Source organism: Siphateles boraxobius, unplaced genomic scaffold, assembly GCF_051911475.1.
Source record: "Siphateles boraxobius isolate OS27281-9 unplaced genomic scaffold, OSU_SipBor_1 13, whole genome shotgun sequence".
Taxonomy (NCBI): Eukaryota; Metazoa; Chordata; class Actinopteri; order Cypriniformes; family Leuciscidae; genus Siphateles; species Siphateles boraxobius.
In genome coordinates this window covers 30,560,001-30,582,357 of record NW_027508733.1, presented here as the reverse complement: position 1 = coordinate 30,582,357, position 22,357 = coordinate 30,560,001, and the positions used below count along the sequence as shown (strand labels likewise).

At 38.4% G+C, this 22,357-nt stretch overlaps 1 protein-coding gene across 3 annotated transcripts in view; it reads left to right on the top strand.

Annotated features, from left to right (window-relative positions):
- Positions 1–22,357, top strand: part of grm7 (glutamate metabotropic receptor 7) — a 242,035-nt gene that overhangs the window by 180,003 nt on the left and 39,675 nt on the right. For all 3 annotated transcript variants that reach the window (XM_077226986.1, XM_077226985.1, XM_077226984.1), the window contains exon 8: positions 12,568–13,503. In XM_077226986.1, the coding sequence (XP_077083101.1) occupies positions 12,568–13,503 (936 nt within the window). The remainder of the gene's footprint in view (positions 1–12,567; positions 13,504–22,357) is intronic.

Genomic DNA, 22,357 nt, shown 5'->3' with positions numbered 1-22,357 from the left:
TTCAGTTCACACTAATTTAATGGAAGGTATTTATACAAATTGAACATCAAGCGTGACATATAAAGGAGTATTGTGTGAAAACAAAACCACTCGCCCATTCTTCATTTTTAATTAGCTTATCATTGGATACTTTCCCTAATACCAACAGGGTATAATTATGCACTTCCCCGGAGTTTCAAACTTTGATTAGTCTGGGAGAATAGAGCCTATAGACGTCGAGCTAATTATGTCTGTCTCGGGGATAGAGCCAATGCGTCTTCTGTCACTTGAGGGATTATGGTTGCACTTTATTGGGTTATGAGTCACACTGGATATCTTCTGCGATCACGTCACATCCCCCCTTAATAGTTAATGTCATCTAAGTCAGCTGATCATTAACACAAATAAAACCTTGCCAGAGTGATCTGGATTCTGACGTGGACACGAAAGGCATTGCATTATCATATCAGTGCAGTTATTATCAGTTCTAATTATACGGCTACTTAGCAAATAAATTTAAATCAGTTGCCTAGGCCACTTTAAACCTTTTAGTAGATACTGTACAAACATATTTGAATGCATAATGCTGCGATTTAATAATAATAACTAGGATCTATGATGATCATGTATTAACTATTTCACACATTGAGGTCACTATAGTAGACAGCTATTCAATAAGCTTATAAAATTATTTATCTTAAAACATATTGTAACATCAAGTAACATCTAAGGCGTCATTTCATTATTACATTTTCCATGTATTGGTTTTAGATTGGGAGGAAATTCTGATTAATTCTTAGTCCACTAAAGTGGACATCATGCATCACTATCTATATTTCAGCTACAATTCATACTATTACTGTGACTGTTGTTTTTGAAAATACTTCATCTGTAGTAACTTTTTTGGCTGCAAATAAATGTATTTGAGTTATTGGAATGTAATCTGCAGTTACATCACAAAAGTAATCTGATAATGTAATGTACACTACTTGTAATGCTTTGCTAGGTACGTCAAAAAAGTAATCTGATTATATAACACTCAGTATTTGTAATGCTTTACTCGTTGTTACATAAACAAAAACATAATGTATGTTTGTAAAACAGTTTTTACCTTTTTTCATATTAAATAAATAATTAATTGATTTTTAATAATTACTCATTACTTGGTTACACCACATGACATTAAATTAAAACTTTTGATTAAAATATACCCTTTTTTCAAAACATCCATGATTTATGTTTGTAAAACATATTTTTTTCTTTTTACCTATATAATTATGTATTATTTAATATGTCTTTGGTTACACCGCATGACATTTAAATTAAAAATATTAAACCGTTTAATATTAAAAACTTGGTAACACTAGTTTAGGGTTCAATTCTCATTATTAGCATGCAGATTTTGGCTGTTTATTAGTACCTATAAACCACATATGAATGCCTTATTCTGCATGACCATATTCAACATCCCCAAATCCACCCAATACCTAAACTTAATAACTATTAATAAGCAGTAATTAGGAGTTTATTGAGGCAAAGGTCGTAGTTAATAGAATTTGACCCTAATGTAGAGTGTGAAGTGTCAATACAGAGCTCATATTTCCAAAGAACTCGCCAAATGCCTTTTCACACTATATTTTTAAAAGATTTTTCTTTTTTTATTGTTGTTCGCGCCGTGGATGTTCTTGTGAAACTTTTTTGTTGAATAAAATATCAGTCTGTTAAAATTAGCTTTAGCGTTCAGTGTCTAACAACAACTGCGGCCCCCTAGCAAGATCGAGGCCAATGAACGTCTGTCACTTTAGACATGGCCTACAGCATTCAAAACCCAAAACAGCATGAGCCGAGAATGGATGAAAGATGCTAATTCCTCTTTCAGACCTGGATCCATTAAGCAAAAGAACAGACTAGATTCATGAAGAAACTATCACATAATACATTTCCATAGTCACACCCCTTCAATCACGCCATGTTGCGCTAATGCGCTCCACAGATTTATGCAGTGGCACCCGTGTGTCGAGGGACCTGCTAAAAGAGGGGTCTTCCTCCACGCTAGTTAATTAGCATAGCAAACACTTGAACGGGGAAGCTCTGAAGCGTACGCGCGGTGTCAGATCACATGTGCATTGCCAATTGACAAGAATACAGTGTTGGGAAAGTAAGCACCGTGTGACACAAGCCAAAGACAATTACCGCGGCGGACAGTTTTGCAAACTCATAACGATGCTGTTTGAATGGAAAAGAAATATTGCCACGCCTCTCATTAGCGCTACTAGGGTAACGGAATTAGCATTGTGACACGGCTTCCCACACTTGAACGAATCTGCATCCCGTTTCTCGCTCTATGAGTGTGTTGAGGAGGAGGTGAGCTGATGAAGAAATGACAAAACCAACCAGACCGAAGGCTAAAGAGTTAGATCTCGTCCATATCCATAGCAACAGGGCCGTTAATCTCATTAGGATCGCCACACCGCGCTTAATTACCAGCAACAGGACAGAGTATGGTGGCCCCCAAAGTCCAAATTACAAACCATGTGTCATGAAGCCTGGTGGGAAAATTGCTTTGGGTGGAGAGTAGATATCAAGCTAATTGCTCTTGCTCCTTCATTGCAGATGTGATGGAAGGAAGGCGAACGTTAGCGTAATGCTAACTACGCTTAGTCCAGGTTGTGGAGTAAATTGATTCGCCCCGAAGGTTGTCACAATGGTACAGAGTCAAAGTTGAAAACCTTGACCACAGATGTGCCGCAGTGGACGCATTTATGCATGCTGTGTATGAGAAAGAAAGCGAGAGAGAGAGAGCTTTAATTCCTGGTTTCTAAGCAACTAGAGAGACTGCTTGGCACCTTGCGGAAATCTCTGAAACCTCCCTTGTGTGATTTACTACACACAATATATGATGGGTTTGTTTGGAGCTAGAATAGTTTGGGGTGTTTTGACTGTTTTTGTGCGTTTTTTTGACAGCGAGATTGCAACCGTATTTGAAAGAAGAATGGATTTGGTGGTATACAATCCAAATAATAGTAATATGCACTTCTGTAATGATTTAATAAACATTTGAGATCCTAGTTCCATCTCTAACTGACAGTTTTTAACTTTATTAAACATTCAGTATGTGCTACTGACATGAATGATAATTCAAATTGACTTAATTCGACAAAGAAATCCCACAGACTTACATAAAAGGATGCCTGCCATATCTAGAGACTGGAATGCCCTAGCAACCGCATGACAACACTATTAAAACAACTGTAAACACCTTAGAAAATGCATTGCAACATTGTGGCAATCGGCCATATCACCTTTGTAATGTGGTGGTGAGTATTGCATGAGCAAGTTTTGTTATTGTTTTTATTCTTATTCACCTAAAATTTGCAGATATTTAAAAAAGCCAAAAAACAAAACAAAACAAAAAACACGGTGGGCAAAAAAAAAAAAAAAAAAAAAAAAACTATGCCAAACCACTTAAAAGTAGCTGAAAAGTTTTGTTAAAAAAAGTATAAATATGTGGTGAAAAAATATGTATTGATTATATACTATTATAGTAGGTATACTATTTTGAGTTACCTTTTATTTTTATGTTCTGAGTTTTTATTTTTATTTTAATTTACATTTTAGTAGTTTTGTCATGGACTTTTCTCATTTTTAATTAAAATAATTCTATATAGTTTTTATTTGTTTCAGTTTTTTTGTAATTTTGGTACTTCAACTTATTTATTTCATTTAGTTGACAAGGCGACATTTATTATATATATATATATATATATATTCCACAATTACAACTTTTTTCCTTGCAGCTCCAAGTTTATATCTCAAAATTACAACTTTTTCCCTCGCAATTCCAAAGATTATACCTCAAAATTCTGACTTTTTTCTCATAATTTTAAGTTTATATCTCTAAATTCTTAGAAAAAAAATGTAAATTATGAGTGTGTCAAAGTCATATATATACGTTTTTTTTACACGTTGTAAAATGTTATGTGGTCCGAACCCCCATAAACACCTGCAAATATTTACAAATTAATAATTCATCATATTTGTAGAAAATACTTTTTTTTTTTTTTTAACCGTGCGTGAGTACACACACGTATTAAAAATGCAAGAACATTGTTATTTTTACTTGATGGTAAAAAATCATTAGGAATAAGGGCCATTCACCAAACAAAAACCACTCACATTTTATTCATCAAATATAAAAATGTTGTTAATATGTAATGCAAAAACATTATGTCTTACTGTGTAGCCATTGGCAAGTCTATTGTAAGTCCCCGGTCAAGGTTACATGGATACATTTAATATTATTATCTACCTGTCTACTTTGCGGGATGTTCTCCGCCGGGCAAACACTACCTCTTTCTTTGACCCTCAGGCTAACGTTATTTAAGCCGTCACCCCAACCTGTGACGCTGGCCTGCCCACCACCATGATTTATTGACAATTGTGCTTGAGTCACAATTTAAATGCAGGGAAGGGAAGAAAAAGCCTGGCTGGGCCCGATAAGAGAAGAAGGCTCTGGGAATAATGAGGGCCATCTTCACCTCCTCTATGCATTGCTAAATACACTCCGGACCAGCTTTCGGTTCGGCCTCAGCACTCCCAGCACGCCGGGGCATGAACCGAGTGATCCGGTGGAGCGTGAAAAAAACCAGGATTTGAGAACAGAACAGCAGCCATGGGACAAAACAACGCAGTTTTAAATGTCACACACAGCCTGACTTAAGGATGCAGTTGAGTTTCCCTGTAGATTCACAGAATACAGTTTGTTTCATGTTTAATTCAATGCGTTATTTGCCGTTTTCATAAATTGTGAAATTCACTAGCAAATACTTTTTCAGTGTAGAACATTTATCAGTTTTTTTGGGCAACGTGGTTTAGGATGTTTTTGTCAATGTAGAAATATTGTAGTTTATAGGTAATTTACTCGTTCTGAACCTGAATTACTTGTGATAACGCAATTAAAAGTGAAAAATAGTGCCGACATGATTTTTGGCCTGCGTTTCATGTGAAGAAATTATGAACACAACGAAATATTAAGAACTGATCATGTTGTTGACAATGTGTTGGTTTTTTTTTTTTTTCGCCTCTGCTGTATTTATATATTTGAGTTTTGAAAAAAATATACACTGCCGTTCAAAAGTTTTTGTTTGGTAAGATTTTTTATTTATTTTCTTTTTAATTAAAAAGTTAAATTTAACATTCTTTAAAAAGTCTCTTCTGCTCACCGAAGCTGTATTTATTTGATTAAAAATACAACAACAAAAAAACAATAATATTGTTAAATATTACGAAAACTGTTTTCCATTTTCATATATTTTTAAATGTAATTTATTCCTGTGATCAAAGCTGATTGTCAGCATCATTACTGCAGTCTTCAGTGTCACATGATCCTTCAATAATCATTCTAATATGATGATTTGATGCTCAAAAAACATTTATTATTATTATCAATGTTGAAAACAGTTGTGGACTATTTTTATTTTTTTTCAGGATTCTTTGATGAATAGAAAGTTAAAAAGAACAGCATTTATAGAAATAGAATATTTTGTAACATTATAAATGTATTTACTGTAACTTTTGATCAATTTAATTTATCCTTGATCATTATTTTTTTACTTTGTTAAAAATAAAATAAAATCCTTACTGACCTCAAACTTTTTAACGATAATATTATAAATGCTTTCTATTTCAGATAAATGTAAATGTAAATAACGGTTTTCAACATTGATAATAATGAGAACTGTTTCTTGAGCATCAAATCATCATATTAAAATGATTTCTGAAGGATCATGTGACACTGAAGACTGGAGTAATGATGCTGAAAATCAGCTTTGACCACAGAAATAAATCACACTTTACTATATATTCACATAGAAAACAGCTGTTTTAAATTATAATAATATTTCACAATACCACTGTTTTTTAATCAAATAAATGCAACCTTGGTGAGCAGAAGATACTTATTTTAAAAACATAAAAAATCTCACCAATCCAAAACTTTTGAACGGCAGTGTATAAGCCCAAAGGAATAAAGTATAATAAAAATAGTTCATATGACTCAATTTGCACTATATCCCAAGTCTTTATATAACAGTTTTCTGTGAGGGAAAAGACTGAAATCTAAGTGATTATGAACTGATAATCTTTCTCAGCCGTCGACGGTTAACTGCTGCGACAAGATTGAGTCGAGAACAGGATCAGTCAGATTCTTGAATGAATTATTCAGATTGTTTTTATGAACCGGGACTCAAAAACAGTTTATTCATGAATGGAGCATTGCTACAGTAGCTACAGTACATCTCTCATAAACTCCCATGAACTGGAATGACTTCAGGGTGAGTAAATGATGACAGAATTATTTAATTTCAGGGGGGAAGTATTTCTTTAATAAAAAGACTGAAATAAAGATAGTTGTTTGATTCAAAGGTATCTTAATCTTGCCCTATTATAATAAATAGAATAAATCGTTCAGGTTCATTAGCCTAATAATTGTAGCAGCGTGGTATAGTAATAGGCCTTTAGCATATGCAGTCGCACTGTTTATCAGTGTTTATGATGACTGTAAACAAGGTTGATCTAAGTCAGGTGTATTTAATTATGTTTTGCAGCATTTTTTTTAAATATAGTGCGAGTGAGATGTGTAAAGAGACACGTATAAATTATGAGTTCAGTATTTTAGCCAATCTAGGGCTAACATTCGAATAAAATTAAGGATTAATACGAATTAGTCGTCAGCTCTCATGTTGCCTTTGTATTATTGTGTATTGTCACTTCAGATATTTATATTATTATATTTATATTATATTTATAGTTATATTTATATTATATTATATTTATATTTATATATATATAGTCACGGCATCTGCGCCACCTTTGTAAAAGATGGTTTATCTTAAAGCATATTAAAAACACCACATAGACATATTAACAACATTAAAAACTTGATTTTTTTTTACCACAGCGGGACTTTAAAGCTAATTGTATATAATTTCCTGATAGTAAAATACTTTCTCCCATTCAAAATACTCACATTTGTTAGTTGATCCCCCAAAAGTGTTAACACTGCCACAAAACATTGTTTGTTTGAGAGACCCAATCAGGCCAGCATAGCAACAGCGGCTCAACCAATAAGGTGAGCTGTAGGTGTGGCTCTCTGTTGGTCGGACCAATGAAAGATAGGGGGAGTGTTTATAAACAGAAAACCTGTTTATAAACAGTCATTATTCTTTCAACTCAAGAAACTGGAAACTTCAAACCTGCAGAAATGTGTCTGTGCTCACTTTAAACTAACTCAGAAGCTACAGTAGTCGACAAATGCTTGAACTAAATTGGTTCAGGGACAAAAAAACACTTGTCAGTCTGTTCCTGCTGGATTGCAGCCTGGCAAGTTTTATTTATTTTTTCATCATCTTGTGTACTTTCTAAGCCGTTTACATTTAAAATGTGTAGCGAGACAGCTAATCAGTAAAATCTGGGAACCTCGTGGTGTGTATGCTTCGAAAAAGCGGAGGCAATCTGTTGCTGAGGGACAAGTAATTGACTTCTGTTGTACCAGTGTCAGTGCTGCTGTAGTTAGTTTGAGTTTCTCAATCTCTCAGCCGACATTTTCCCAATGACCCCTAATGGCCTTCCTTCATGAGTGCCTGCTAGCCACCAGACCCCCAATGTTCGGCCGACTGAAAGCAATGATAGCAGATGATACAAGATCTGATTCGCCCAGAGGTAGAGATTGCTCTTTAAATAAAACTGTAGCTCTGCAAATCAAGTGTGGAGACTTTGGCTTGTTCACTTGTAACTTTGTTTTGGGACCTTTTCTTGAACAAGAAAGGAGGCCCAGATTAAAGAACTCAAGCGAGCGGAAACATAAATTACCGGTTGTCAGAGGAAGCTGGAAGCTCAGGTTTGAAAAGTGCTTCGAACTCGGGTTGAGGGTTGTAATGTATTCCTAGTTTGGCTTTGATTCAGGTTGTTTGACTGGAAAACAGCTTTAATGATAATGCTATGCATTTCAGTACAGAAAACAACAACTCCTCGCTGTTAGCCTGCTAGCGTGATGGCTCAAAGCTTTTCAGCTGTGAACTTTTTATTGTTGTACTTTCAAATTAGTTTTTAACTACTTTCAAATGTACGTTTCAGTTTACTTTTAGTTCGTTTCAGACTTCCCTGGAAAGTTTCCAGTTGTGACCTTTCCTGTTTTATAAGGTAAGAGTATTTCAAGTTTTCAAGACTTGGGGCAACATATAGGCTGCATCTGAAATCGTATCCTTCCCTACTACACAGTAGATGGAAAACAGTATGTCGGAATTCAATAGCTGTAAAAATACCTGGAAATACCTACTATGTCCTGAGAGAAATGAGTGTTGAACTGATTAGGCCACGGGAGAGGATTTGTGAATTGCAGTGAAGCGACGCAACTGACGCCGTAAGTCACACGACAACTACAACAACAGCATGATGAACGTGTAGTACAATTCAGAATACGATTGATTTTTCACTGGTGTTTTACGCATATTTTGCATTGTGTCATGTTTTAGGGTGAAAGGAAATGTCTATAGACTTATTGGATGATGTCCTGGCAGAAAATTACTAGTATATTTTCTGTTTTTGTACTGATTTTTGTTAACAGCATATCGCCTCCATCTGGTCGGATAGCTTTTCGCACAGTCAGTCGGTCAGATTATTATTTACAGATTTTTTTTTTTCTCTTTTGAAACATTAAATCAATTGAACCGAATGTTTCGCAAAATAATTCACTTTTACGAAGTGCAGAAGCGTATTTTGACGATGCACACTCAGGACATTTGCTGGTGAAATACATGTAAATGCAATATGAACTGAAATAGTTTATTTTTTATTTATTTTTTATCTACAGGCAGTCTACAATAACCTTAAACACACAGTGCAAAATCTGAACCAGTTTTTAATTTTTTCCCAGCCAGTGACAGAATATTCCGGATTCTGTGTTTTCACTGTTATACGGTAGGGGGCGCTATTACGCATCTTCTGAAAGAGTACTGAATCTCCTGATCAAAACACAGGTGAAGAAGAAGCAGAAACAACCGATAGCATATGTAAGGAAATAAATATGTAAAATAACGCGATCATCAACATTAAATAGCATAAATCAAATCTGCCTAATGTTACTGAATGAAATGTGGACCCAGGATGAGCTCTAGGACTGTGAAACTTTGAGGGTGTTGATGGACTCGATCTACTCGATCTGTGTTTTCATCATCGTTCTGAATCTGATCTGGATGTAGACTTTGACAAAATTGTGATTTTTGCTCAAGATTTGGCTTTTTTTATGAAACTTACCCACATTCAGGTGTTGATAAAAAAGAATGCATGAAGCTAGAATAAAATGTTTTGGGGTTTTTTCTTTAAAACCAGGGTCTGTGGAACAGAATATCTGTTCTTTCTTTAGATATATTGCATGTTCAGATATTCAAACAATAAAATATTCTGGGGGCGATTTTTGTAAAAATGATCAAAAATGCTGGTGGTATCTGGCTTTTTTCTTTTAAAACGCTGGCGGGGATAGTGTTAAATGCCTGATTTTGTTACAACAATTGACTTGAGATCAGTTAAAGCCACACTTTTGACACATAACACGAATACAAACTTTTCTAAACAGTATTTCTGAAATCATGTGACATGCACTTCAAAGCATCATTTCCAAACCACTTTCTTCGATTAGCTATCTTCATCACTAGCTTCTGTTGTTATTTTAAAACATGTTTTCAACTTTGTTGTTAGTTTACTTCGCATTAATTCTGACTTGGTTTAAGACGAGTTTTAAATCATTAGTTTTAGTTCACGAAAGCCCTGGCTCAGAGGACTGTGGTATGGTAACGTAGGGGAGTAATTCTCAGGTTGTTTTCTCGATTGTGACATCATCTGGGGGAACGCTTCAATAATTTACTGCAGCGCTGCTGTCTCTGTTCTATCAGAGAGATTTTTGGTGTTTTGGGTAAATAATTGATTCTGTTCCGACTGTTGCTCCTGGCAAGCTGATCTCATGAGGGTGTGGATGTATGCGTTTTTCATCTTTGCATGTACGTGTCATACTTTAGCCATCTGATATCATGCTAGCTTTTTTAATGGAGCTAATGGGAATAGCACGATTTTTAGGCTCATCAAAATGCGGATATTTGACTTCTTAAATTGAAATTCATTTTGGTAACAAACATGATGTTTTTATTAGAATTCTGAAGTAGGCCTTCTAAGGCAGCGTCCTTTCAGTCATGGAACCTTATAAGTGAACGATGTTGGAGAGATTTTGATCTTAACATGTTGCTAAGCAAATTGTGTGACACTATAATTAGTGTTAAAAAAACACACTTACAATTTGTGGGTAATATCCATTCATCCATCCATCTATCGTTCTATCTATCCATCCACCCATCCATCTATCGTTCTATCTATCCATCCATCCTTCATTCTATCAATCGTTCTATCATTCCATCCATCCTTCATTCTGTCTATCATTCTGTATATCCATCCATCCATCCACCCATCGTTCTATATATCATTCTATTTGTCTGTCTATCTATCTATCTATCTATCTATCTATCTATCTATCTATCTATCTATCTATCTATCTATCTATCTATCTATCTATCTATCTATCTATCTATCTATCTATCTATCTATCTATCTATCTATCACAGCCATTTTGTGTATCCGCTGAATCTAGTCATATTTCTTTAGTAAATTCATCTTCCTCTCATTTTAATTCAATGAATTAAAAAGGAATTAAATTCTAAAATTACATCAACCCCAATGCCCGATAAAGGATCGCCGCATTGTTGCGAGAGAGTCGGATAAAAAAAAAAACAACGACAGCAAGAAAGGAGATAAGATGGTGCAAGGAATTTAAAATAAGATTCAGAGAGCATGAACAAGAGGAAAAGTCCTCTCATTCTTTCCCTTGCTCTCTCAACCCGACCCTCGCTAAATTAACTGCGCTGTCTTTCTGCTTTTGTTTGGGCGACAGAACGCTCTCCGCGTCCAATCAGCCCAGCTCCGGAGTGCGTCATCTGGATTGATGTGGCTTTTCATTACGGCGTCTCCAGGTGTCAGTCTGACATTCACACCAACTGCTACGGAAACAGCAAAATGCTCTATGCTCCTGAAAGCAGACACGACCCAATAATAGCCATGTGTAATAGAATGTTATTCTGCGGCTAATTTCCCCCGGCTGTCCTCTGGTAAAGCCATCAATACCAGAGTTTGGGTGTTAGAGTTGTTTTCAGTCAAACTATTCATTGATAGTTTAATAAAGCATAAACAAATTGATGACATAGTGCTCTTAAAGGACCTGATCCCCCCTTAAAACAAAGCCTGGTTTCAATTTTTTTTTTTTTGATAAACTGTTCCTTTAAATGAACAATTCCTTGGTGGTCTAATCCTGTGTATTTTATTATATATTTTAATGCAGGCCTCTTGTTGAAAGTGAATTTTCTCCACTGAATCCAAACCTGTAATCACTGTGAAGTTCACTCAGTGTTTTTAATGCTCTTTTATTATGTTATGTGATTTATTCACGCGTTCCAAAAAGCGGCATTTCCCACATTTCTCTCGGCACCCACTTATTGCCTGTTTTCATTAAGATGCACCCGTCTCCATGGTGATTGTTGCCATGAAGGGCTAAAAGAAATCATTGGTAATCACACTGCAATCAGCAATGTTTGAATGAAAGGCATGAAATTCAAAGTGCATATTAAAGGAGGTATAAGGGAGTGGACGGAAAGCAATTCGAAGGCTCAAAATTATGCAGTTTTCTTTTCTTCCCTGTGATCACACTTAAAAGCATGTATGCCCTTTAATGGGTGTACATAATTAACTTGTTAAGAAAACAAAAAAGGGGATGTTGGTTCTGTTGCTCTTAAAGTGTTTCTTCTAAAATTGTAATATAAATTAAAAAAAAAACAACAAAAAAAACGAGCTTTGCATGAATTTTTAAATGCACTACCAGTCAAGATACTTTTTGACCTTGACACACAGTCATGACATGAGAGTTTACTATGATTTATTATTTGTTTGTTTAGTTTGTTTATTTATTTATTTTTAAGTTTTGTATTTTTTGGTGTTTAATTTAGTTGTTTTGTATTGTTTTGGTTTTTGTTTAGTTGTGTTTTGTATTTTGTTTAGTTTTGTTATGTTTTGTTTAATTTAACTTAGTTGAGTTTTGTTTAGTTTTTAATATTTTGTTTTGTTTTGTTGTTTTTTGTTTCGGTTTTTTTGTTGACTTTTTTTTTGTTTTTTGCATTTTCTGTTGTGGTATTTATGCATTTATATTTTTTATAAAAATTTCTTTTCAAGAATTTAATTTTGATTAGGATTTTTTTTTTCTTCTTTATTATGATATAAGGGCAGATGTATCACCCTGACATGTTCGTTTAATACCAAAAAAAAAAAAAATCAATTTAAAATTCAAACTCAAGACTCATAATTAAAGTGGTGTATTCAAGTCATTGTATATGATTTATCCATTTCATTTATATAAAAAAAGAAAAAGCAAATCTTGACAAAAAATAAAAATGTCAATGTCATTGACCAACATGCTGATTTGTCTCCATCTCTTTTTAGATCGATGACATGCAGTGGCCCAACGGTGAGATGGAAATACCCAGCTCGGTCTGCAGTCTGCCCTGTAAGACGGGTCAACGCAAGAAGATGGTGAAAGGCATGCCGTGCTGCTGGCACTGCGAGCCCTGCGACGGCTACCAGTACCAGTACGACGAGACCTCCTGCAAGCTGTGCTCGTACAACATGCGTCCTAACCCCAACCGGACGGCTTGCCAGCCCATCCCGATCGTCAAGCTGGAGTGGCATTCTCCCTGGTCAATCATTCCCGTCTTCCTGGCAATGCTCGGTATCATCGCCACCATCTTTGTCATGGCGACGTTCATCCGCTACAATGACACCCCGATCGTAAGAGCGTCCGGGAGGGAGCTTAGCTACGTTCTGCTAACCGGGATATTCCTGTGTTACATCATCACCTTTGTAATGATCGCCACACCGGATGTGGCCGTTTGCTCTTTTAGACGAATCTTCCTCGGGTTGGGAATGTGTATCAGCTACGCCGCTCTGCTCACTAAGACCAATCGAATTTACCGGATCTTCGAGGAAGGGAAGAGGTCGGTTACTCCGCCTAAACTGATCAGCCCGACGTCCCAGTTAGCGATCACGTCTAGCCTCATCTCGTTCCAGCTCTTAGGGGTCCTCATATGGTTCGGAGTGGATCCTCCGAACACCATAATCGATTACGACGAGCAGAAGACCATAAACCCAGACAAGGCCCGAGGGGTTCTCAAGTGTGACATTACAGACCTACAAATCATTTGCTCTCTAGGATACAGCATCTTGCTAATGGTAACATGTACGGTATATGCCATCAAGACGCGAGGCGTTCCGGAAAACTTCAACGAAGCCAAACCCATCGGCTTTACCATGTACACCACTTGCATTGTGTGGCTCGCCTTCATTCCCATTTTCTTTGGGACGGCACAATCTGCAGAAAAGGTAAGGCTTGATTCCGTACTTAGTAAACAATGCGCATCATTTTTTCGATTTCAACTAGTACTTCCGTGTCACTTGTGTTTGTCGATATTTCACAGAGAAAATTGAAATTCTTTCATTATTTATTCAACCTTGTGTCATTCCAAACCCAAATGCATGTACTTTGTCTGTGGAAGAGAGAAAGGAGAAAGTTTGAAGAATCTTCACACAGTTTTTCCAGACAAGCTCCGTCGTAAACAGTCGTTAACTCTTCATGGGTTCAACATTTCATTCGGCAATGTTAAGCAGTTTTGATTTCTATGCTTTGAATATTTGATGATCGCGTTAGATTACTTGTGCGTAAGCAATGCTTTTATCCGCTCTTTCTGGGCTGTTTAACTCCACTTTTACACATACACTCACAAAACTTCCCTAAGCCTTTCCTCTGGGGGGAATCCCTGCCACCATTTTGTAGTGTGTTCTCCTTCGTCAAGTGGACGAGAAAAGTTTATTTGAAGAGACCCTCGACCTCTCGATTTTGACAGAGAGAGCGAGTCTACTCATATGTACACTTCAGTTCATAGACCAAAATGCAACATGATTATGACGTCAACAGCAACTTGCAGTGCTCCCACTTGATTTACCCACAAGTTATCAAGGGCTTAGTGCGTTCCGTTTAAACCCATTACAAGGGTTCGCCGGTAGCGGGCACTCGTGCAATGTGAGCAATGACGCACATCCGAGTGAGCGATACAGTGGGAAGTAAGCGAGGGAAGGGCACAAAAAAAGTGGACTGAAACGCATTATAAGATGCAAAACTGCGCCCCCTACCGTATAACATTGAAAATACAGATTGCCAAGAAAACTTGTCAATTTAATTTATCTTTTTATTTAGATTTTAGTTGTAGTAGTTTTAGTTCTTCACTTAAACTTTCCGTTAGCTACCAATACAACATTTTCAATTTTCATTAATGTTTTTAAATTTTTTACTTTTTCATCTAGACTGAAAAAAATGGGTGTTGGAAACAATTTTCACTTAGAAATTGCTAGTAAATTTCACAAAGAATTACATAGAAATGGCAAGTAACACATCAAATTAAACATTAGATATTTGAAGTAGAGAGACTGAAATAGTATTAGTAAATACTTTGTAGTAAGTATTGTAAGTAAATATTTTTATCTGATTTTATACGACATTTCTTTCTGGTTTTCGAATCTGATTGGCTGAGAGCCTTTTCCAGCTGTGCGATATTCTCCCAGTATCAGCACCGTTTGTGTCACTCCGCTTGCAGCGACTGTCAGGGCGGCCGAGCAAATTCACCATTTTTTTTTTTTAAATACTACTGTTGTTGTGTAACGAAATGTAGTTTTAAGATTTTTTTAGGCGAGAATGTAGTTCTTTAGTATAATATATAATCACAGCCATGCTGATATACAGCCATATCGCACTGCTACTCGTGTGATATTTCTCATTTATATATCATTTTGAAAAAGTAGTAAAATACTGCAGGTCTGAAATTAACCCTGTTTAACCTTTTCAATTAAATGAAGCATCTGAAACAAGTGATACAGTGAAAACATGGACAGCGATGTTGTATAGGATTTTTGGCCAGGCACCAAATAAAATTCCCAAAGGGAATTCTTTCAGCCAATAAAATTGCTTTCCGTGGGGGATTGAATCTTGCACAATAACGTGAAGGTAAAATGAACTGAAGCATACAGTAATGTAGATCTTTTACTGGTAGGCATTTTTTTTTCTTTGTAAAAATCTGATTTGCATCTTTTTAGTCTAGGCAATTGAAAGCGTATTGGTGCGTAAGTGTCACCCCTTCTTTCATTTAGTTTTGGCCATTTTCCGGGGTGTGAATGTTTTACTCTCTATAATTCCCTTCAAGGCAGCTAAGAGTCTAACCCGACGCATGCATGGTTTTCCACTCAATTTCAAATCCATTTGCGGGCTGATGTTGCCGTAATGGCTCTATTTTGTAATACCTGTTTGCAAGCTGCAGGCAATCTAAACTCCGGCTTTTGTACCTCTAAGATCATCCATTTTTCATCCCTTCCTGAAGAAATGAAAAATTATATTTCATCAGAGGGAGAGCGCTGCCATCTCGGGGAACAGAAGGGCAAATAGGTATTAATAGCACAGGTAAGGATCAGAATCAGTGTCCCACAACAATCTTTTAAAATACATTATTTAGCATACGGACATTTGCTCATTATCTGCATATGACACGGACGGCTCGGCATTTTTCTCCTCAGTGCCGGGACTGAAAAGCAATTACCGAAATAATAGAGCCAGCTGATTTGAGCCTGTACCGACGTCAGATACGGTGACGGGCTCTGACACCAAAACATTCCTATTTGTTAGAACCTTTTAATTACGTTTCTAAGAAGACAGAGGATGCTGCTTTATGCCTTGATAAACATGCTATAGAGCGCAACAGTCTGGTTCTCGAAGTTCTATTCATTTTTTTTCCATAGAGAAAATTGTTTTAATAGAAACATACAAACCTTTAAGCACAGACCTATCATGAGCATTTCCCAGTTAAAAACTACATTGCCCATAATCCCTAAAACAAATTCACCAATCATCAGTTATTTTAGTATTATTAATATAGGATTGTAATAATTTTATTTAAATTTGCTTTTAGTTACAGTGTGCTTTGCCATTTATTATTATTATTATTATTATTAATAATAAAATATTTCTTCTTTGATTTCAGTTTTAGTTATGGTAATTTTAGCCCTTTAAATTACACTTTTATTTCAGATAGTTACCAAGGCAACATTTCCAATTTTAATTTCACTGCGAATATCATAACATAATCGAGTTGGTCTCATAATCTATGTATAGATATTAATTATTATTTAAACATTTAATATTCAAATTTATAAATGAAAGATATTATAGTATTTATTTTATAGTATTATATAAAATATATTCATATTTTCATATTCAGTGAGTGAGTGAGCGAGCGAGCGAGAGGGAGGGTGATTGAATGAGCGGGTGAGTAATCAGGCGAGTGAGTGAGTGAGTGGGTGGTTGAGTGGGTGAGTGGAATGAGCGGGTGAGTGAGTGAGCAGGTGAGTGAGTGAGCGAGTGAGTGGAATGAGTGAGGGGAGTGAGTGAGTGAGCTGGTGAGTGAGTGAGTGAGTGAGCTGGTGAGTGAGTGGAATGAGTGAGTGAGTGGAATGAGCGGGTGAGTGAGCAGGTGAGTGAGCGAGTGAGCGAGTGAGTGAGCGAGTGAGTGAGCGAGCGAGCGAGCGAGAGGGTGATTGAATGAGCTGGTGAGTAAGCAGGCGTCTGAGTGCTTGAGTTGGTGGTTGAATGAGCGGGTGAGTAGAGTGAGTCAGTGAGTAGAGACAGTGGGTGAGTGGAATGAGCGGGTGAGTGGAATGAATGAGTGAGTGGGTGGGTGGTTGAATGAGCGGGCAAGTGAGCGGGTGAGTGAGTGAGTGGGTGAGTGAGTGGAATGAGTGAGTGAGTGAGCGAGCGAGCGAGCGAGAGGGTGATTGAATGAGCTGGTGAGTAAGCAGGCGTCTGAGTGAGTGAGTGGGTGGTTGAATGAGCGGGTGAGTGAGTGAGTTGAGTGAGTGAGTGGTTGAATGTAATGAGCGGCTGAGTGAGTGAGCGGGTGAGTGGGTGAGTGAGTGAGCGGAATGAGTGAGTGAGTGAGTCAGTGAGTGTGAGTGAGCGAAAGAGAGGGTGAATGAATGAGCGGGTGGGTGAGTGAGTGAGTGAGTGGGTGGTTGAATGAGCGGGTGAGTGAGTGAGTGGGTGAGTGGAATGAGCGGATGAGTGAGTGGGTGAGTGAGTGAGTAGAATGAGTGAGTAACTGAGTGAGTGAGTGGGTGAGTGGAATGAGCGGGTGAGTGAGTGGGTGAGTGAGTGACCAGGTGAGGGGGTGAGTGAGTGAGCGGAATGAGTGAGTGAGTGAGTCAGTGAGTGTGAGTGAGCGAAAGAGAGGGTGAATGAATGAGCGGGTGGGTGAGTGGGTGGTTGAATGAGCGGGTGAGTGAGTGGGTGAGTGAGTGAGTGGAATGAGTGAGTAACTGAGTGAGTGAGTGAGTGAGTGAGTGAGTGAGTGAGTGGAATGAGCGGGTGAGTGAGTGGGTGAGTGAGTGAGTGGAATGAGTGAGTAACTGAGTGAGTGAGTGAGTGGGTAAGTGGAATGAGCGGGTGAGTGAGTGAGTCAGGTGAGTGAGTGGAATGAGCGGGTGAGTGAGTGAGCAGGTGAGTGACTGAGTGAGTGAGTGAGTGAGTGAGTGAGCGAGAGGGTGATTGAATGAGTGGGTGAGTAAGCAGGCGAGTGAGTGAGTGAGTGAGTGGGTGGGTGGGTGAGTGGGTGGTTGAATGAGCGGGCGAGTGAGCAGGTGAGTGACTGAGTGGAATGAGTGAGGTGAGTGAGTGAGTGAGTGAGTGAGTGAGCGAGCGAGCGAGCGAGAGGGTGATTGAATGAACGAGTGAGTAAGCAGGCGAGCGAGCGAGTGAGTGAGTGGGTGGGTGGGTGGGTGAGTGATTGAGCGAGCGAGCGAGCGAGCGAGAGGGTGATTGAATGAGCGTGTGAGTAAGCAGGCGAGTGAGTGAGTGAGTGAGTGGGTGAGTGGAATGAGATGGGGAGTGAGTGAGTGAGCGGGTGAGTGAGTGAGTGGAATGAGTGAGTGAGTGGAATGAGTGAGTGAGTGAGTGTGAGCGAGCGAGAGGGTTATTGAATTAGCGGGTGAGTAAGCAGGCGCGTGAGTGAGTGAGTGGGTGGGTGGGTGGCTGAGTGGGTGGTTGAATGAGCGGGCGAGTGAGCGGGTTGAGTGATTGAGCGAGCGAGCGAGCGAGAGGGTGATTGAATGAGCGGGTGAGTAAGCAGGCGAGTGAGTGAGTGAGTGGGTGAGTGGAATGAGCGGGTGAGTGAGTGAGCGGGTGAGAGAGTGTGAGCGAGCGAGAGGGTGATTGAATTAGCGGGTGAGTAAGCAGGCGAGTGAGTGAGTGGGTGGGTGGGTGGGTGGCTGAGAGGGTGGTTGAATGAGCAGGCGAGTGAGCGGGTGAGTGACTGAGTGGAATGAGTGAGTGAGTGAGTGAGTGAGTCAGTGGGTGATTGAATGAGCGGGCGAGTGGGTGAGTAGAATGAACAGGTGAGTGAGTGAGTAGAATGAGCAGATGAGTGAGTGAGTGAGTAGAATGAATGAGTGAGTGAATGAGTGAGTGAGTAGAATGTGTGAGTGAGTGAGTGATTGAGTAGAATGTGTGAGTGAGTGAGTGATTGAGTAAAATGTGTGAGTGAGTGAGTGAGTGAGAGGAGACTGAGAGGAGAATGAATGAGTGATTGAACGAGTGAATGAGTGAGTGAGTTAGTAGAGTGAGTGAGTGAGTGAGTGGAATGAGTGTGTGAGTGAGTGAGTGAGTTAGTAGAGTGATTGCTGAAACACTGCTGAAACCAAGGCTTTGCAGTCACTGTTGCTCTCTGTAGCCGAATCAAATACTCATTGTCGCCGTATCACTGAACCAATTCACCCCATTTTTCTTGATCACTTAATTCACAAGCCTCATTATGCTTAACCCCACAAGAGGACGCGGCTTTTCAAATGCAAATGAGTCTGGAATCCGTGAGAGAAGAGAAATAGCCGTGGATTCCCATGACTATTACCTGAACCCGGTCAGGGGACACAGGAGATGATGTACAATCCTGAGAGGCGAACGGCGGGCTCATTAGAGGGGAAGCAGGCTCATCTGCAGGCCTGACGTCAGCGGGCCGTCCCAGCTGAGAGGAGCTGTGACACGCTGGCCTTTGCTGCTTGTCATTACTTACCTGGCTAGAGTTGTGCGGAATACAAATGAAGCTTTTCCGCTGTGGCAGAGACGTGGGCGCTGTGAAGTGTGTGTGTGTGTGTGTGTGTGTGTGTGTGTGTGTGTGTGTGTGTGTGTGTGTGTGTGTGTGTGTGTGTGTGTGTGTGTGTGTGTGTGTGTGTGTGTGTGTGTGTGTGTGTGTGTGTGTGTGTGTGAGAGTAAGCGTGTGTGAATGCAGGAAGAGCCGAGTTTCAGGCACGAAGCGAAGGGGGTTTTTGTGTAAGCAAGTCTTCCCAGATCTCACCTAAATGAAAATAATGTCTTGACTTGGCTGCATGCGTGTGCAAACGCTGTGTTCACTGTAGTAGCGAAAGTAAGGCACTTAGGATTGTTTTTCAAGCCCTTTTATCTTAAGAATGAGTACGGATACAGTACGGATCTGTGTGTGGATCGGAATACACAACTAAGGAGTATTTCTGTGTTTTATTTATATATATATATATATATATATATATATACACACCCCTTGATGAAAATCGGCAGGCAGTTTGTGTGTGTGTGTGTTTGTCTGTGTTTACCGTCTGCAGTATCACGTCTCTCTAACGTGCCATCAGTGTGTGTTTTTTCTGCTTTCTCTATGAGTGATAGGTTAGCTTTCTGCACACATCACAAAAAAGAAAAAAAGAAAAAGGTCTCAGCTCACGGCGTATCTATTACATATGACGAATTCACACCACAGTAATCTTTAAAAGATATCTAGTGTGGACATAATTATCTTATTGAGCAGGGTGGAACCGCAGCTGAATTGCTCACATGGAATCTGCTGCGGTTTTATGGTTTATTATGATGGAGTATGGCAAGAGTTTTTTGGTGCAGACTTCATTTTGGACTGTTGTAGTTTTGTCTAGCATCGTAATACGAAAATCACACTGAATCACATGAAGAATTATGAGAAAATACATTTTGGTTGAGAAATTCTTGTTAATTTATAAAATGAGGACAATTTAAGGACTATTTTAGGTTACTGATAAGAGCATTGTTTTAATGAGAATTGAGAAAGTTTTTCTTATTACTGTAATAGTTATAACGTTAATCTACTGGTGGTGAGTCGAGGATGAAGTGCAGTTTTATTGAAAAATGATTAACACATGACATAAACCGGAGACTTCAACTTGACTTGAACAGAACATGACAAAACTCACCAACAGCGGGTTACAAAGACAACAACAAAGCTAGACAAGAGACTATGGCAGTGTACCATGACGGCTATATATACACTCAAGGTCTAATGACATTACAAGACATGTTTGAAAGCAATCAAACAATGAACCAGAGCAAAACACATGAAGCAAAGGAAGCACATGCCAAGATTACATGAGGGGCAAGGGGATCACATGACATGACAAGAAACATGACTATGAGAACTTCAAAATAAAATACATGAACATAAACAGAACCTAACAGATCTGACAACAATGAACATAAACTGAACCTAACAGACCTGACAACAATGAACAAAAATCATATATTTATATCAATTTAAATATAGATGGTCAGATGACTCAGTCTGTTGTGATCGGTCTACTCTGCTCTGATTGGTCAGATGGCCCAGTCTGTTGTGATTGGTCTACTCTGCTCTGATTGGTCAGATGACTCAGTCTGTTGTGATTGGTCTACTCTGCTCTGATTGTTCAGATGACTCAGTCTGTTGTGATTGGTCTACTCTGCTCTGATTGGTCAGATGACTCAGTCTGTTGTGATTGGTCTACTCTGCTCTGATTGGTCAGATGGCCCAGTCTGTTGTGATTGGTCTACTCTGCTCTGATTGGTCAGATGGCCCAGTCTGTTGTGATTGGTCTACTCTGCTCTGATTGGTCAGATGACTCAGTCTGTTGTGATTGGTCTACTCTGCTCTGATTGGTCAGATGGCCCAGTCTGTTGTGATTGGTCTACAACTCTGATTGGTCTGATGACCCAGTTTGTTGTGATTGGTCTACTCTGCGCTGATTGGTCAGATGACCCAGTCTGTTGTGATTGGTCTACTCTGCTCTGATTGGTCAGATGGCCCAGTCTGTTTTGATTGGTCTACTCTGCTCTGATTGGTCAGATGGCCCAGTCTGTTTTGATTGATCTACTCTGCTCTGATTGGTCAGATTTCCCAGTCTGGTGTGATTGATCTACTCTGCTCTGATTGGTCAGATTTCCCAGTCTGGTGTGATTGATCTACTCTGCTCTGATTGGTCAGATTTCCCAGTCTGGTGTGATTGATCTACTCTGCTCTGATTGGTCCAATTACCTAGTCTGTTTCGATTGATCTACTCTGCTCTGATTGGTCCAATTACCTAGTCTGTTTCGATTGTTTACTCTGCCCGGATTGGAAAAATATGAATATATAAAAATATGTTGTTATTTTTTTCTGGCTGTTGTCAGTATTTTCCTCAATATATATTTGGCTTTATCCAATGTTCAGATTTCTGTTTCTGGAAATGCATGCATATTAGTGCATATTTAATTAGATAAACAGAAAACTTTTAATATAAAACAATTCTCTTAATGCACTGGGATTTAATCAACGGGGTCAATTATGGTGCTGTCTGTTAACATTTTACCATTTTCACCTGTGGTGTCTTGTCTTAATGCTTAATATTGAATTTAATTTAATCACCTCAATATTATCACAATGCAAAAAAATAAAAATAAAATATGATTAAAAATGTTGTTTTCTACTATGAATGACATCGCTGGAAGTTAAAAACAACAACAACTGGCCAGTGTAAGTCACTCTACCTTCATCGCTTTATATCAGTAACAAACAATCCTCTGAAGAAAACTCTTCCAAGTCATCTTCAAACAAACCCTGACCTTTTTTTTTCCATTGAAAATGTTCCCTTCAAGTCACACAGGGTTTAACTGTTTTGAAGCCGAGCAGATATATGTGCAGTCTGTTGATTTTATGCTAACATCTGTAATGCTGTAGGCCTTTCCTGCCCGGATATAAGATCTGAGAGAAGCATGTGGCCTAACACGTCTCATGTCTAGTCCTTTTAGCATTGTTAATTTCATCAAGAAAATTACTGACAACAAAAGTTATTAATT